Source organism: Chelonia mydas, chromosome 16 (assembly GCF_015237465.2).
Source record: "Chelonia mydas isolate rCheMyd1 chromosome 16, rCheMyd1.pri.v2, whole genome shotgun sequence".
Classification (NCBI taxonomy): Eukaryota; Metazoa; Chordata; order Testudines; family Cheloniidae; genus Chelonia; species Chelonia mydas.
This window is the reverse complement of record NC_057857.1, coordinates 22,171,759-22,190,788: the sequence shown is the minus strand read 5'-3', so window position 1 is coordinate 22,190,788 and position 19,030 is coordinate 22,171,759. Positions and strand designations below refer to the sequence as shown.

Genomic DNA, 19,030 nt, shown 5'->3' with positions numbered 1-19,030 from the left:
ACCCTTGGCTAGCTCCTACTGCCACTCGACCTCATGCGTCTTCCACCAGACCACAAGCTCCTTCTGCGCCTCCAGCTCCATCTACTTCTAGAGCGCCCGAACCCCCCTCTGAAGATGTGGGCCAGGGACCATACCCTGATTCGCCGAACCCCAACTCTCCATCAGCTCCAGACGGAGCCCTCATGCCTCTGCCTCCACAGAATGTGGATGACCTGAAACAGTTCCAGGAACTTTTCAAGAGGGTGGCACTCAGCCAAGACATCCCTTTAGAAGACGTCCAGGAGACACAACACAAACTCCTCAAAATCCTTCAACTCTCTGTGCCCTCAAAGATCGCGCTTCCCATAAATGACGCACTCCTAGAACCAGCTAGCACTCTCTGGCAGACTCCAGCCTCTATCTTACCAACTTGCAAAAAGGCTGAACGCAAATATTATATTCCTGCTAAGGACATAGACTTTTTATTCTCTCACCCACAACCAAATTCTCTTGTAGTGGATGCTGCGACCCACAGGACAAAACAGCCACACTACCGGCCCACCCCACAAGACAAGGACCTCAAACATCTTGATGCCCTGAGCCGCAAGGTTTTATACCTCCTCCACTCTGCAATTCAGAATTGCAAACTACTCTGCCCTACTTGCAAGCTATGACTTTGATAACTACAATAAACTCTTTGACTTTACATCACATATTCCAGAGGACAGGAGAGCAGACTTTAAATCAGTCCTTGTCGAAGGCCAGTTTGTTTCCAGAATGGCCCTACAAGCATCTCTAGACATGGCAGATACAGCTGCCTGTACTACTGCAGCTGCTGTGGTTATGCATAGAGCTTCCTGGCTCTCTGCATCAGGTCTCCCCAGAGAGCTGCAGACCAAAGTGGAGGACCTCCCCTTCGATAAAGACAGATTTTTTTCCAAAAAAAAAAACAAAAAAACAACAGATGAGGTCCTTCACACCATGAAAGACTCTAGAGCAACCCTAAGCACCGTGGGCATCAACCCATCAATTCCCAGGAGACAAAAGTATCAACCTTACCAGAGGCCACGTACACAACAGTATCACCGGCCTCAGAACAGACCTTAAGACCTGCCTAGGAATTGCCCTAGACCTCCTAAGAGCAGACAAAACCAAGCGCAAACAGCTACTTCCCATCCACTGGGAAATAAACAACAAATTTGAAGCGTTGGTTGAGGGTCTGCAGGACCATTCCTTAACTCCACTGCCTGCTTGCCCATTTGGCCACCACCTCCAGGCTTTCCACCATGTCTGGCAGAAGATTACACAGGACTGTTGGGTCCTAGAAATAGTTCAGTCTGGCTACTCCATCCCTTTTATATCCCACCCTCCTACCCTTTCCCCTTCCCCGTCACTCTTCAGGGACCCCTCTCGCAAGCACCTACTTCGTGTAGAAGTGGATCACCTTCTATGGATAGGTGCAGTGGAACCCGTGCCAACACAACATCGAGGAAATGGGTTCTACTCCCACTACTTTCTGACCCAGAAAAAGACAGGGGGATGGAGGCCTATACTAGACCTACGCCGACAGAACAAATTCGTAAGAGTACAAAAATTCAAGATGGTCACACTAGGCACAATAATACCTGCACTGGAACAAGGGGACTGGTTCACAGCCCTCAACCTACAAGATGCCTATTTTCACATATCCATTCATCTGGCCCAAAGACGCTTCTTATGCTTCACAATCAGACACGACTATTTCCAATACAGGGTACTCCCTTTTGGACTCTCCAGAGCACTGAGAGTATTCTCTAAAAACCCTAGCCATAGTCGTGGCCCACCTCCACAGACATGGGATCATACTTTTCCCCGACCTAGACGATTTCCTCATCAAGGGCAAATCATACGCCGAGATGCTTCAAGTTACCCATTTCACCATCTCACTCTTCCACAGCTTGGGCCTACAAATAAACGTCCAAAAATCCACCCTGACGCCTACACAGCAGATTGAATTCATTGGAGCTCACCTGGACTCAGTTTGAACCAGAGCCTCACTACCACACACCAGATTCCTCACTATCTTACACCTCATATGTATGCTCTCTGTTCGTCCCAGGATACAGGCAAGAATTTGCCTGCAGCTCCTTGGACACATGGCAGCTACCACCTTCATGGTCAAGTAAGCCAGGCTGCACATGAGATGTCTTCAGGGTTGGCTCAACTCAAACTACAAACCCAGCAGGCACAGCATCTGCACACTACTGACTCCTCCAGCAAACGTACTAGCTTCCTTGCAATGGTGGACAAGACCAGAGAACCTTTGCATTGGCGTTCCCTTTCATGAGCAATCCCCCACGGTCATGCTCACCACGGATGCTTCCCTGATAGGTTGGAGAGCGCATCTGGAGGGACACACAGCACAAGGCCACTGGTCCGTGCCAGAGATGTGTCTACACATAAACCTCCTATAGCTCAGAGCAGTGAGACAAGCCTGCCTCTACTTTCTTCCCCTAAGAAAGAACAAATCTATCCCGATCCTAACGGACAATATAGCGTGTATGTTTTACATCAACAGTCGGGGGAGCACGATCACACTCCCTATTCACGGAAGCCATCCGATTATGGAATTGGTGCATACAACACCACATACAAATTGTTGCGTCGTACTTACCCGACTGTAACAACACTACCGCCGACACACTCAGCAGACACTTCTTCAAAGGACATGAGTGGGAATTGCACCCCATAATACTACAACAGCTCTTCTCCCAATGGGGCACCTCGTCAATAGACCTCTTTGCCACAACCCAGAATCGCAAATGCCACCTCTTTGTGCTCCAGAGCGGGATTCGGGACTGCATCTCTCAGAGACGCATTCCTCACAAGATCAGAGACGACAAGGCCCGGGTCATACTCATTGCCCCAGCTTGGCTGAGACAGACATGGTGTCCTTACCTGCTCGACATATCCGCCCGTCCTCCACGAACTCTCGCCAACAGACCAGATTTCCTTTCCCAGGACAACGGACAAATTCTTCATCCCCAGATCCAGAAACTCCACCTGACACCATGGTTCCTTCATGGTTCCAGATCCACGAATTAGCCTCTTCTGAGCAAGTCCGATATGTCCTCCTGCATAGTAGAAAAGACTCCACTCGTAAAACTTACCTGCAGAAGTGGAAGCGGTTTTCCCTGTGGTGTTCAAACAAACATTTATCACCCCATATCTTGATCCTTCCTAACATCCTAGACTACCTCCTGGAACTAAAACAGAATGGACTCTCACTCAGCTCCATCAGGGTACGAATATTCACTTTTTGCCCACCCCACCATAAAATGCTTCCTCATGGGCCTACAAAATCTCTACCCCGAGATTTACCCATCCGCAGCTGCATGGAATCTCAATCTCGTTCTTCGCGGTCTTATGAAACCTCCATTCGAGCCCTTAGCTACTTCATCTCTTCTTCATATGTCCATGAAGGTAGCCTTCTTGGTAGGGGGAATAAGCGCCCTGATGGCCTACCCTCCCTACGCAACCTTCTCCAAAGACAAAGTTACCCTGCAAAACCACCCTAAATTTCCCCCTAAGGTGGTACGCACCTTCCACCTTAACCAACGAATATACTTACCTACATTCTGTCCCAAACCTCACATGACTCCACACAAGGTAACGCTGCACACCCTCGACGTCAGATGAGCACTGGCTTTCTATTTAGACAGGACTAAACCATTTTGTAAGTCCTCCCGCCTATTTGTCTCCACTACCGAGCGATCAAAGGGTGCAGCAGTTTCTAAACAACGACTTTCCAAGTGGATCTCTGACTGCATCAGATCCTGTTATCGCATTCAAAATGCTCAACTGCCCGAAGGCATCAGAACTCATTCTACTCGAGCCATGTCAACATCCGTTGCTTTCCTCCATAATGTACCCATTCCTGATATCTGTAAGGCGGCCACGTGGTCCTCTGAACACACATTTACTAAACACTATGCTATCACACAGGATACCACAGCAGACACCATAGTGGGCCATACAGTACTGTCTACAGTACTCACTGCTGCAACTCCAAAGTCCCACCAGCCTTAGTGGGTACTCTTTCACATTCACCTGGAGTGGAGCACCGACAGGGACAGCACTCAAAGAGGAAGAGAAAGTTACTCACCTTGCAGTAACTGAAGTTCTTCAATATGTGTGTCCGGGTGGGTGCTCCACTCCCCACCCACCTCCCCTCTACTTTGGAGTTCTATACTGACTTCTCTACAATAGAGAAGGAACTGAGGGGGACGTGGGACGCGCGCGTCCAGGCACACTCGAACAAGACTGCGAGACAGCAGCTGAGCATGCGTGTCCTGGCCAGGCACTGCTACCAAAGATCTCTGATCAACGACACTGGGACACACCATCACCTGGAGTGGAGCAGCCACAGGGACACACATCTCGAAGAACTTTGGTTACTGCAAAGTGAGTAACTTTCTCTTAGCTTGCAACCTGTAACTGGGGATGGGTGAATGGGTCCAGAAAAAGTAACCCCAACCCTTTGGTCAAAACTTGAATCAAACCTAAATATTTAACTGCTCCTGATTTTTTTCAAAGAAGTGTGATATGAGGGGTGAGGGGATAATTGCACTTCCTGATTTGGGTCCAGAAGTGGAAATAGACTTGGAAACGTTATTCTTGCTGTATTATCTAAAACAGCCCAGGAAGTACTAAAAATCTATAAACTAGCTACATCTGTATTTATAGTATCTGGACATCAGTCTTGCTTAAAAGCCTGTTTTCTATTCTATTCCAGTTTCCATATCCAAGAGCTTTTGTCAAGCGTCTGGACCAAACCTCCAAATCTTCAGTTTCCTCCATTTACTAATTTAAATTTTTTTCCCTTATGTTTGCAAAGGAGAACTGTGTTTTACCATAATCGTGAACCTACCAATCTGTGCAGAGCAGCACAAGAGAAATGAATGCAGATGCGTATACTTGAAGATCTGGTCACCATGCAAGGGTGATACAGATCACAGTCTAACAATTTTAAAACCCCTTTTGGCTGTGAAATGCTGTGTTAGATTGTGAGCTCTTGAGAGCAGAGAGTGTCTTATTGTATGTTTTTACAAGTGCATTGTACATTTCAGCACTACGTAAAGTTCTTAGTATTAGAATAGTGCTTTCCCCTAAATGTCTTGTTTTGAGTGGTGCATAAGGAACAGAACAGGTAAATTGATAAAATGTGGGCAAGATGGGAAACAGGCATAGGGAGACGAGTACAGGGACAGACAAACCCACGTTACTGAAGAACGTTTTTAAGAATTAGAACTTAACCAATACAGTGAGTGTTTACTGTGGACTCCACTTTTTCTTTCTTAATAACACTATGCACCATCCACAAAGAGCATGGTATCTATTTAAATAAGTTAACAGGAAAGAAGGGTTTTGAGATTACAACAAACTGGTTACACTTGGAAAATCTCCAAACTGGAGCTGCTCATGGCACAGTAACGTAAAGAATTCTTGTAGCTAGGGCTTTTGACTCCTCGCTTTTCCTGTATACACATGTTCCTCTGTTAATAAAGGCAAGTTACTGACATTCAAAAACTCACAGATAACACATAACAGGTGACCTTATAAAAACCTACATGGAAAAGCGAAAGCAGCAGTCTTCATGGGGTGCAGCCTAATAAAGGCAGTGTTAAAAACTGGCTTGTCATTTCATCCCAGGAACCATCTCTGCCTTGAGATGTAAACAAGGCTGCAATGCAGCATCAAAAAGGGTAAAAAGAATATAGAGGCCTAAACATTGAAGCAGAGGTCAGACACCGCTAAGTGATACCCTCATAAACATTGTTAAAACTGTTACGTTATTACTCTTGCGTGATACACCAAATACTTTTTGGACCCTTGGATTATTGTGCCGATTACATCCCAAAGAATCAACTGTTTTCTGTATGGTTCAGTCATATTTTAAGGTTAACCCTCTCCCATTGTGTCATTTATAGGGGACAAGAAAATCCTCCCGCCTCCTTTTCCAGGTTTTGCATACTATTAGAATTTGCTTTTTAGATATTTTCTTGTCTTAGTTATCAGAAATATTATAGAAAATGGTGTGTTTCCCTCCTTCACCTAATTGCTGTAACCCTTAACAACATAAGAATGACCATACTGGGTCAGACCAATGGTCCATCTAGCCCGTATCCTATCTTCTGACAGTGGCTGGTGCCAGATGCTTCAGAGGGAATGAACTGAACAGAGCAATTTGTCGTGTGATCCACCCCTATCGTCCAGTCCCAGCTTCTAGCAGTCAGAGGTTTAGGGAAACCCTTCTTGATGTTGCAGTCAGCAATAAGTCTCTGAATCCCAATGTAAATTTATTATGAAATGGAGAGCCTGAGGCCCTAATAATCACATCAGATGGCTATCTAATGGCATAATCAGGCAGTGATTCATATTTCATGAGATTGGCAAATACTTTTCACAGGGCTGCAGTACAGTACTGGGTTCTGTAACTATTGTAGATTATCTATTTTTTTAAAATATAATAATACTAAATATTCTAACATCTCTCCTCTAGCTATAGTGTATATCTTAAGGCTCTGGCTTTCTAACATAGTGGTATATAGCTCAGTCATAAAAGTCAACTGTGGGCTTATACATGGCATACAAGGTTATCAGCCTGGGAGTGATTTTTAAAAAATTGAGGGGAAAAACCATCTGTTTTTTGAGGAGTAAATTGTAAAATCTATTTTTATTCACTTTAATGGTTACATTTTTGCCATTAAATGTAAAACTACTGGTTCCGTGTAGCTGTATCATGGTGCAAAGAGCCTTGGCTCCCTTCCAGAGAGTCTCAGTATTTCCTCTTGTATCCTCGCAGCTTATCCAGGTCTGTTTCATCCCTAGACTTCAGTAGGTTTTAGTTCATGGGCTAAAAATAAGATGTGTTTAAAATATAGTCCGTCGTCATTCTTGATGCCCAATCAGCCGCACGTTAACTCCAAAAACAGGTTTTGTTGTTCACATACTAACAGTTATCCATGTGTTAAAACAAGCCAACAAAAACTGCATTGAAAATACATTAAAGGCTCTGGCATGAACCACTGAAACTAGATTCACAATTGAGACTTATTTCCCCACATGGAATCCTGATGGGGCAGCCTATTGTGCCTTGTTGTGTTGCAGGATAAGTCTTAGTTTAAGAATTGACATTAGAGACGAAGACCTGTTAGCTCACCTAGACCATTTCCTCTGCCAGTCACTGGTTCCCTGTGGTACAATATATATCTCAGTGGTTTGTCCAGTTGCAAATGACTCCACTGCCTTCTGGGGACTACACTGCAACCTAATAAGTCCCACAGTTAAGACATGCTTCCTAATGATCATTCTGACTTTTCCTTTGTTTTATTTCATCCCATTATGTCTGTAGGTCACCCTAAACTGCTGCATGTCCTTGGAGTTTACACCTTTTAGATACACATAGAGAGTGTTGTCTGTCTTTGTCGTCATTTAGTCAAACTGTATGTATTTGACTCTATCTTTCCTCAGAAGTCTGTTCCTCCCTTCCTTTAAACGTTTTGCTGAATTTCTTTTAATTTCATTTAAATTGTTTCTTATACTCCAAGCTGAGCATTATTCTAGGTATGTACTCACAAGGTACGTGACATTATCTTTGTTTCCCAGGGTAAATCCATTCATTCGCTGCCTGCCATGTGACCAATACCGTCTCATTGTTTCCTTGGACACCACTGTCTGTCTATACGCCTCTGTTGTCTCTTCTCTGATTCTTTGATTGTAAGCTCTTTGGAGCCAGGGACTTTTTGTTTTGTGTGTGTACTGTGTCTAACACAGTGGGATGATTGTCCATGACTAGGGTTCCTAGGTGCTATAGTAATACAAATACTAATAATTATTAATTAAATATTAATATTATTGCCTGCTCATGCAGTATTTTGACCTTTTCTGCTTCCTTGTGTTTTTAAGTATCTGTCCGTTTAGGGGTTCACAACATCTCCCATTTTAATTCCTTCAGTAAATTTCACATTCTCTTCCTGGTTATGAATTAAGATTTTAAATAAGGTTGGGACCCAAATCAACTCCTCCAGCACCTTACTAGGCACCTCCCCACAATTTCATTGCCATTTATCTTTAGTTCTCTGTTTGTGTCAGTGTCCAAGCCAATTTGAATTAACTTTTAATGAAAAATTGTGAGAGACAGTAGATCAAATGCTGAAGTCCAGGAACACAGACTCTTTCTTTTACCCATTTATTCAGTAATTCTAGCCAAAATGATCAATTTGCTTGGGAGGGAATTGTTTTAGAGAAACCCATGCTGTTTACGATTCATTAGTCCCAAGTTCCTACTGTACTATTGAGGTAACAGATTTTTTTTTCTTCCTTAATATTTATACCGTTGTTTCATTACATCTCTAAGCTACTCACTAGGTGGAAATTGCCAGAATCAGGCTTTTTCTGTCATTTTTTTATTTCCTCCCTCTTCCCTTCTGCCCCCGATTTTGATTCTGCGTCTGTTGCTTTGAGGAAGATGTGAAATGCTGTCTTCAGATTGTGTGTGTTGGGCGAAATATACTCTCAGATATTAACAAAATTAAGTCAAACAATAGTCATCATGAACCAGAATTACTCTACCCGTCACTAGCATTTGTTACCAGTGCAATGTATGTTCTGTAGTCAAATCTTCAGAGCCCAAACCAGTTGCTACTTCTAACAGATTATTTTATTTTATTTTATGATTTATTTGTTTATTTGGCCAGCCATTTCTTTTAAGCTTAAGTTTTATCTTATTTATGATCTTGTTTTGATTTATATCTTTCAGTTAACTGCCTGCATTCATGGGTCTGCAGCTATGCTCTACCCAATGTTCTGGCAACATGTTTACATTCCTGTTCTGCCCCCGCATCTATTGGACTACTGCTGGTAAGACTGTAGATCACTTAGATACGCAACAGTTTTATGAATCTCTGCATTTTAAGGTTTAAGTGTTTTTATGGTGTAACTGTTAATCTAAAAATTTATATGTGTATGTTAAATAAGTAGTTGATTCAGTAAGTCAAATACATTGTTTTCATAGCATAGTATAATAGCACCGGTCTTATTAGTTACTCTAACATGATATATTATTATAGAATGTTACTATATACTAATTTTAGATCAGCAAGATTCACTATTACAGTATAGATTTTGTTTAACTGTTACATTTTAAATCAAGAAGACTTCAAAAATAAATGATACAGGTAGAAACAGATAACTCCTATTTTCCCATTGCTTTCCTGATTTGTCAATTTATTTTTTCTTTGGTGCTTTCCTGTTACAACCTTCTATTTTGCAGCGTGAATTTAGAAATTGGCATGTTATTTGGGAGAGGGTGTAAACATTTTCTGTCTCTCCTGCTCCATTAGCATGGAGTTATAGCTTCCTATGGAAGGGAAAGAGAGCGGGAATTCTTTGACACAGGGTGCTCCCACATGTGAACTCAGTAAGCTTTCCTGTAACTCCCAAGATGCTCTTTGCTACTCACACCAATTTCCCATCAAGCTAGAAAGTTTCAGCCTGGAATCATTTGCATTTTTCTTCATTATTTAATCTTTCAACCAAAACTTTTACTTGGGTCAAATTAAGAATACATTCATTTACAGTGACAATGCACACAGGATGCTTGCCAAGCAGCTGCCTGCTATATATCCATACAAAGAAACATTTCAAGCACTGTTCTAGATTTTTAGAAGGGCCCTTAGTACATTCTTGTAGGAAAGACTCTATTAAATCTTCAATCCCCAGGCCCTTTTCTTATCATTTGACAAAACAAATATGTAGGTTTCTACACAAACGATCATTGCCCTCAGTGAAGAAGATGTGGCAGCAAATAATGTTTTTAAGATGGTCTAGCATGCGCAGGTGGGAGGTGGAGTATAACTATCAAATCTGTTCTTCATTAGAAAGTCATTTTATATGCCAGTTGACCTTAGGGTACACTGACATGGCCAAAAAAACCCCCAAAATTCTCAGTGGTGAGTATCAGAGTCTGGGACTATAAACTTGGGCTCATGCTATGACACTAAAAATAGCCATGTAGACATTCCAGCTTGGGCTGGTGCTTGGGCTCTGAAGCCTGGGGAAGAGAATAGGTTTCAGAGTCCAAGCTCCAGGCTGAGCTGGGGCATCTACATGGCTATTTTTTAGCACCATAGCATGAGCCCCAGTCTGTAGACCCGGGCTCTGTGATTTGCTGCTGCAGGATTATTTTTGCCGTATAGACAGACCCTTAGTGGCAGCTTCAGGATTTGTGAAGGAAGCTATTTATTCTCCTATCGCAAAGAGCATGCCCCAGCAATGGTTTTGGAAATGTGCTGAACATAATTTGGTCCTGTCAACCGTCACAGTTGAATGTATGTTGTTTTTTAAAGTTCTGGTTCAGCTACCTCTGTTGCAGACAACATCTACTGTCAGGAACAGGTACAATTCTTAGTGCAGACAAGGTTTACAAGAACATTTGCAACAGCCGAGGAATACAAAGACACGTATAATATGTAACTTCATTATTAACTAATGCCGGTCAAAAAGCACAGAGCCCAGATAGCTACACTTCTCATGGAAGTTGGTCTCACAGTATTTATAGTCTATTTATGACCTCTTATTTTGTTTGCAATTCCCCTTTTATTTTGTATCTCACACCAATAAACTTTGTTTTAACTTGAAAAATGAGATGGGCTATTGCGACTATTGTGTTGGGGTTACCTGGTCTTGGATGACTTGGTGGGAATCTGAACCTGATCTTGAGGGGTGTGAGGGAGGAGTACCGTTAACAACAGGGGTCTCAAACTCAATTTACCTTAGGGCCAGTGCCAGTCCTCAAATCGTCCCACCGGGCCAATAATGTCACTGAAGATGGTGTTCAGAAAAGAAAACGTTTATATTGTATTTTTTATTTTGAATTTCTTAGAAATAATAAAACTGTCATACAACTTCATACAATTCTTCGCCTGCCAGAGAGTGTTTAGTGTTTGCCAGACACCTGGCAGTGCTTCAGTTCTGTCAGTTTGTCGATGTTTGCCCTCAGTGACTGAACAGTTGAAACCTTCAGGATTGCAGCAAGGTGTGCATCAGATAGTTGTGTTTGGTATTTTGACTGGTTTATATTCGTTGTGGGGAGAACAGTGACGCTGCCTCCAGGACTGACTCTGCCCGGCAACTAATGATGCTGCCTCCAGGGCTGACTCTGCCCGGCAACTAGTGATGCTATCTCTGTCCCTTTCCCCCAGCCAATGGGAGCTGCGGTGGGTGGCGCCTGCAGCAGACATTGCCAGGAGCGTGTCTGCATGCATCTCTCCTCCGTGGGCCTCAGTGGGGAGGTTCTCGAGTCACAGATGGCTCGCGGGCCGGGACTTTGAGACCCCTGGTTAACTGTCTTAGTCAGCAAGTGCACAGAGACAGTGATACTCTTCCCAAAAGCAGGCAGAAGGACGGCTGAAGTAATTGAGGGCACAGAGAGAGCCAAAGAGCATAAGGAGTTCCAGGCTTGTGTACAAGTTAAGCTCTTAGGGCAGGGACTGTCTTCCTTTATGTCAGTACAGTATCTAGCACATTGTGAGCACTATATACATTATTACAAAAGCTGTTAAAAGAACATTGTTAAGTTTGCAAAATCAACTCTCAAAAATTAGGAAATGCAAGATTTGTGCAATTTTAATTTGGCCCCCTTGTGCCTATGCATTATGATATAATCTTTGACTCCATGGTCACATACTATGCCACGTTTTAAGAAAAGCTTCTGCAATTTGGCTTTTTTTAAACTGGCAACACACCTAAAACTTGCCTGTTAAGTTCATGCTGCTCCTAATCACTCCCCTTTCCCATTCTTACTTAGCTTTGTCCTGCTCCATGTTAATTTCACACCAGGGAGTGATGTGAAACTAACAAGAGGGGGCACAGGAACTGGGGATGTTGTGAATAAAAATGTATATGCTGAAAAGTGCCTACTTAACCCTGATTGGGACCTCCAGTAGAGATGCTGCTAATCCTTCAGTTTTAATGCTGAAAGTCAAAAGTCATATTCACTGTGTGATTGGGGAGGGGTGTGAATTAAGAACTGTTTCTGTTCACGTAAATTCATATGAGTAGTGTCATCCCAAACGCTACATAGCCACAGAACAGTGTGGGATATATTTTCAAAAATCGGTCTCTACTCTCTCTGACCTGCCTTAAGTGTTGTGCTTGAAACAATATATATTCAGTTATAATAGCCTAGACACTCTAAGTATGCATATCATGCATGAGAGTTATAGGAAGAAGTGCATGTTAAACACACTTGCTGAAGGAACACTCAGACTAACGGCACCACATAGTCTGCCACAAAATACCTATCTACAATTCCTGAAATAAAATACAGTGGAAATACATATCTAATAAGTAGTGGTTAGAACTGTGCTACTGTTTAGATTAAGCATGCATCCATCAGTGGCTTTGCATGCTTTTGTGCTAAATATTTTTTTCTGTTTTAATGAGTTTTCTTGACATTTCACCAGTAAATGTGTTGCAGCCAAAAAAATCAGTGGGTGTATTTGACAACTTAAAGAACAGAAAATACAATGATGGTTAAATAAAAATACTGCTATTGAGAAAAACAGATAATCTAATCAAAATTGAGTTTTATCACCTTAAGCTAACTTCTGTGGCTTCACTCAGGATTCATAAATCTCAAGAAACTGGAGTCTATGCTAATAGCTTTATTATATTCTTTTCTGTGACTTTTCTCCACATTCTTAGCAAAAGCCTATGGAGTGCTTCTAAGTAAGGAACCAGCGGGGATAACTAGCGTTTTAAGTGAAGTGCTAGGAGCCTGAAACATGTAAATTTAAAGGAGGTTTGTTCCTCTGCAGATGATTTAAATGTTAAGTACATGCCCATGTCGGGGATACACGGAATGGAATCTAAAAACTATTATCTCCTGTAGAAATGAACCTTCAATTTACTCACTGCACAGGAAGGGCAGATTCTAGTCATTTTCACGGCCAGCAGGTGCCCTTTCTGTGCATAATAGGCTTTGCATGTGTAATTAACACATGAAGGCTGCTAATGCCAGTTTTTTCTTCAGGTACATGCTGCTAGGAGTTTTCAGGACAACGGTGTGGGCCACAAGAGGCTTTTACACTGGGTTTGAAGATTAGATATTCATTGACTTTCTGACAAAGACATGTTAAAAGGAGCTAAGACCGGACCCGCAGTTGGGAGCATAGGTGTGCACAAAGCAAAAACATAGGCTATGTATGAAAAGAAATAAAGATACAAATAGCTGAGCCAGGCTGAATTGACTCTTTCACAGCATTTCAGCCTGTGACTATAACGAATGAACAAACTAGGGGGCTAAAAGTATGATTTTAAAACCTATAATTATCAGGAAGACTCTAATTGCACATTCACAAACACAACAACTCATTATCTTAGCCTGATGTGAACTTTAATTAGAGTAGTAATCACACACTGTAGTTATCTGAATAAATCAATTTAGCACCAATTTATGTGCCATAAATATGTTTCCCAAAATAACTTCCATCTATTTTGTAACTGTGTGAACTCAGAAAGGTGATTTTGGCCATGAACGCTAATACTGTCATGAAAACTTCTTACTGTCTACTCCAGAGCTGTGTTTTTAATTTATGGGTATTTGCATTTTAGGGAAAATGAACTGGAATTGATTTTTTTTTAAACTTGAGGCTTTAATTTTTATTTAATTTTAACTTAAGTTACTGTCTGGTTCTTTACTTTGCAGCTGTGACATAAGAATTTAAAAGAGGAGAAACTAAAGCAGATGGTTGAGAAAAAATAAAAGGAGCCAGACATTTCCAGCTTTTGTAAATATCTGAAAACATGTGTGTGGCTTCCATTCTAGTAAATGTTTCACATCCTAACTCCAAAAGTATTGCAGCCAACATGGGAATTATTTACTAGTCTTTGTCCTAACAGATAAAGAAAAACTGATCACAGAACAAAAAATTAATGTTATCTTAAGTACAAGTGATCATGACTTGATCACATTTATAATGTGTAAGCAGAGTAAAGTACAGACCAGCAATATATCCTTTGTTCTTTAATAGGGCTACTTTTACAAAGCTGAAAACACTTATGAGCCAAATCAGATGGGAGAAAGAATTTAATCAGAAAGTTGTGAATGATAATTGACAGTCATTTAAGAACACCTTACTTGATGCCCAAAAATTCACAATTGAGGAAAGAAGGCGGTGCTGAGAGTTTTTTGTTTTTTTTTTAAATCCACAATCTGGTTTAGAGGGGAAGTGAAAACAGCTATGTACGTTAAAAAAAAATGTAACTGATGGAAGAAAGGGGAAGTTGATAGCAATGAATATAAATAAGAGGTTAGAAATTGTAGAAAATGGATAAGGGAAGTAAAGGGACAGGAGAACTCTCTGGCCAGCAAAGTTAACGACAATGGTATTGGTCCATTACTAGATGGAAAAGGTACAGTTATCAATAATAATGCAGAAAAGGCAGAAGTATTCAATAAATATTTCTGTTCTGTGTTTAGGAAATATACACTCAAACTCAAACTGAGGACAAAGCAAAGCTTTAACCAGTTTTATTAGCACCATTAGTAATGACACAAATGCTCCAAACCACATAACTTTATATTACTGCTATGTTTTTTAAGCTAGTATCTTGTACCATTCCTTACATATACTCAGACCCTTTCTTGGGGATCTGGTGGTAAAAGACAAGCGGTCATCCATGAGGGTCCTATCCTGTCTCTGGCGTGCCAGATGAATCCAGTGATCCAAATCTCCCCCTTTCATGGGGGTCTGGCCTATTATAGGGCCTGATAGTTGCCATGAATATTCATACAAATGCCCATCTTTCTTCGTCTATATTTAACTTTGTCATAAATATAAAGGGAAGGGTAAACCCCTTTAAAATCCCTCCTGGCCAGAGGAAAAATCCTCTCACCTGTAAAGGGTTAAGAAACTAGGATAACCTCGCTGGCACCGGACCAAAATGACTAATGAGGAGACAAGATACTTTCAAAATCTGGGAGGAGGGAGAAAAACAAAGGGTCTGTATCTGTCTGTGTGATGCTTTTGCTGGGGACAGAACAGGAAAGGAGTCTTAGAACTTAGAAAGTAATCTAGCTAGATATGCGTTAGATTATGATTTCTTTAAATGGCTGAGAAATTAAGGTGTGCTGAATAGAATGGATATTCCTGTCTGTGTGTTTTCTTTGTAACTTAAGATTTTGCCTAGAGGGATTCTGTATGTTTTGAATCTAATTACCCTGTAAGGTATTTACCATTCTAATTTTACAGAGGTGATCCTTTTTTACTTTTTACTTCTATTAAAATCCTTCTTTTCAGAAACTGAATGCTTTTTCATTGTTCTTAAGATCCCAGGGTTTGGGTCTGTGGTCACCTATGCAAATTGGTGAGGATTTTTACCAAACCTTCCCCAGGAAGTGGGGTGCAAGGGTTGGGAGGATTTTGGGGGGAAAGACGTTTCCAAACAACACTTTCCTAATAAATAAACCCAGATAAACGTTTGGTGGTGGCAGTGGAAGTCCAAGGGCAAAGGGTAAAATAGTTTGTACCTTGGGGAAGTTTTAACCTAAGCTGGTAAAAGTAAGCTTAGGAGGTTTTCATGCAGGTCCCCACATCTGTACCCTAGAGGTCAGAGTGGGGAAGGAACCTTTAAAAATGTTAGGGTGTCCTTATCCCATAGTATTATCCTATATGTCAATGCATTGCTAAGGCAAGTTCGTGATTAAGCATCTGCTAAAATATCCAAGCCTCGTATTAGTTCAGTGTTCTTCTGGTTACCTGGTATCGTTTTGTACAAACTGGGTCGCTGTTGGGCTACTTACTTATGCCAAGGCTCATAGGCCTCAAAGCTTTATGCTGATCACATAAGCTAATGCCTTACAGGATATAAACCTGTAGGTTCATTGGCTTATTGCTAACAGAACGCTAATGCTAGCTTTATGAGCTACATTCCTATTCTCAATATCTCTTTTTTAAGAGATTTTTCTTCGAGCATGAGTCAGTGTAGATTGCACTGTAAATGTGCATGCACCTCATGCATGTGAGCTTGGAATCTTTTGTCTAGCAGAATCCAGTGGGTCCACATGTACACCTTGTGCTCTCCTACATGAGCAGCCCCGAGCCTCCTGTAGTTCCCACTTACTGTCTGTGGCAGCAAGAAAGAACCTTGACTGTATCCATCCCACTTCTGATTTCAGAACTCTTCTCCAGCCAAGAAACATTTGTTTGTCTTTATTTCTCTTTTATTCTCATTTACTAATTTCTTCCTGGTACAGAAATGTCGTTACCAATACAATCCATCACCATGGCCACACTGGCCTTCCCTCTCATAGACCTCAGAGCAGGACATGTCTTTATGAAAAGGAGATTTCAGTTACCACTGGCATCAGTGGCAAGAATGCCTGCACAAGAACTTAAGCAAACCCATTCCCCTCCCCTCTGAAGGAATCCTCGCCAGCCCTGACACTGGCCATTGATGACATCATTGCTTTCCAGGAGTTATGGAGGATAGTTGAGATATTGGGCATGAAAATGATGGCGATCCAGGAAAATACACACAACTTATTTGGTATCCTCGGAACCCACAAGAATCACCCTCCTGATTAACAAGGACATCATAGACCCAGCAAAGGGTCTGTGGCACACCCTGGCCTCGCTTCTCCCGACTTCAAAGTGGGTGGAAAAAATCATACTGGATTCCACCAAAGGCTCTGAGCACATCTATGCTTACTGGACTCCAGGATCTCTTTCTGTCATCTAATAGAAAACCAGGTCTGACAAAGGACCCATAAATACAAGGACCCCAAGAACCTGGACCTTTTCAGCTGAAAGGTCTACTTCTCAGCATCCCTCCAATTTTGCTCAGTGAATTCAGCCATTTGCAAGATGCAGATGATACCGTTGTTCTCTCACCATTGCCATCCTGAATATCCATCTTGAAAGTGACCTCTCTCTGCTTTATTTCCCTTTAGCACAATTGTCCCATGAATTCAGACAAACTGCTTAGCTCAGTGGTTCTCAAACTTTTGTATTGGTGACCCCTTTCACACATCAAGCCTCTGAGAGTGACCCTCTTATAAATTAAAAACACATTTTTTTATATTTAACACTATTATAAATGATAGAGATGAAGTGGGGTTTGGGGGTTGAGGCTGACAGCTCATGTCCCCCATAGAATAACCTTGCGACCCCCAGTTTGAGAACCCCTACCTTAGCTGGATCATTCACTTTTCTCTCTCACATCTGCACCCTTCTAATTTTCCTCTTTATAAGAGAGTCAGGACTTCATCTTTACCTTCCTTTCCTACCTTTGGAAGGATTCTTCAAGACTGAAAAAAAGTCGTTCTTTTATATTGAGTTAAATCCCTATTTCATGTGGCAGTGTACAGAGCCAAAAATTCCAGAAATGTCTGCTTGTGGCATAAGAATCTGCCTGTTCCAACAAGATTACTGCTTGTACTGAAGGAGATGGAGTAGCATGGACCATCATACTACTCGCTTATACCAGCGATGACTTCAGTGGGGCTCCTTGCCAGTCAGCTTCCAGCTTTAACTCTTACTCATGGAGAGAATGGTACTGAGATCTGTTTCTTGGTTATGAGCAGTTTTGCTGTATCTTCTCCACTGAGAAAGAATATAAGTTCAATATGGTAAACATTGAGGTTCTCCCTGCTTTAGATTTTATACCTTCATGCCAGATTGCTCTTCCTTTGTAAAGCAGAATGATAGAGGAGATGTTTGAACCAATATTGTTGAGAACAGTGGCATGGCAGCAAATGACAAGTAACAGGGCCTGAGATGCTGATGTGTATAGGCAGTGTGTCTGCACTAGCATCTGTGGCTCATGTCTCTGGCCAGCATGCCTCTGAATAGCAATCAAGTGGAAGTTACCTATATTTTTATATCAATGAAAGAATCATGGGGTGATTTGTTTTTATTGTTTCTGCAAGTCACTCCCTGGTGCCATGACCAGTTTCCACGGGAAAATTACCCTCTTCTTTGCCCACACTTCTTCCTCCTTTTGAGTTTTCTCTCTCCTTTAACTTAGCCTGGAGGGAGAATCTGCCTTTCCCTAAGCCCTATAAAATGGGCTGGTGTCTCTTTGTTGCCCAGAATACAAAGTCCCTGATTGTGTTGTGGGGGCTCTGCCAAAGAGAACAGGATCTCTTCTAAGGTGAATAAACCAACTTTTATAACCCTTGATAGAGTAGTCAGCAGTTGGTATTCCTGCATATCCTTACTCAGTAGCAAGTTGAGAGCCACCTTTTCAGACCACTCTGCAGCAACTGTGGAACAAGTGTGTCTGTTAGTGTGCAGTCTTCTTTTTACACACACCCCTTTCAAAATCCCCACGTGGTTGGGATGTGCTCCTTTATCTGATCAGAGAGGGTAATCCCTGCTGATCAGGAGACTGAGCTCAGACCCTGAACTCTACTCTCCTGCATGAACCTGCCACTAGATGTCTTGGGCCAACCTGGTACATCCCTGTGCTTGCTAAATGCCCCATGTAATGATTCTTTTGGTTCCTTTGTTACAGTGTTTACTAGGTTCATCCACTTTAAAATTAAAAAAAATAGTGTTTTTAATTTGCATCTAATACTCAAAAGTTTTGGGCCAGTTTCTGCCACCCTCCAGTGAATAGTTCAATGGGAAATCAGTGGGACTGCTTGCAGAGTAAGGTTCTACTCAGTATCAGTAAGGGTGCAGAATAAGACTATGTTTGTACCTCAGGTAGGGCACAAATAGAGTAAGTATGATCTGTGACGGTAACTATCTATTTCCTTAAAATAAATGAGCAAAGTTGCACAAATCCCAAGGTAGCTGTAAATTATGTACCTTCTTGATGTCCGTGGTTTTTAAATTTCATTGCATCTTGAATGGCAGTATATATTTTTTTTAAATTAGCACTTAAGCAGAAATGTGTCCTTCTATTTCACCTGCCTCTCTTCCAATTAATAGTTGCCCACCTCTTGGGAAAATAATTAAGGGGTCTCTAGTTAGCCTGAGGGAAGGAATTAAACAAATTG

The 19,030-nt window shown here is 41.7% G+C and overlaps 1 protein-coding gene across 15 annotated transcripts in view; it reads left to right on the top strand.

The window, feature by feature from the left end:
• The window catches only part of DENND1A (DENN domain containing 1A), a 372,477-nt gene that overhangs the window by 197,935 nt on the left and 155,512 nt on the right, over positions 1 to 19,030 (top strand). For all 15 annotated transcript variants that reach the window (XM_043530795.1, XM_043530794.1, XM_037879472.2 and 12 more), the window contains exon 10: positions 8,780 to 8,880. In XM_043530795.1, the coding sequence (XP_043386730.1) occupies positions 8,780 to 8,880 (101 nt within the window). The remainder of the gene's footprint in view (positions 1 to 8,779; positions 8,881 to 19,030) is intronic.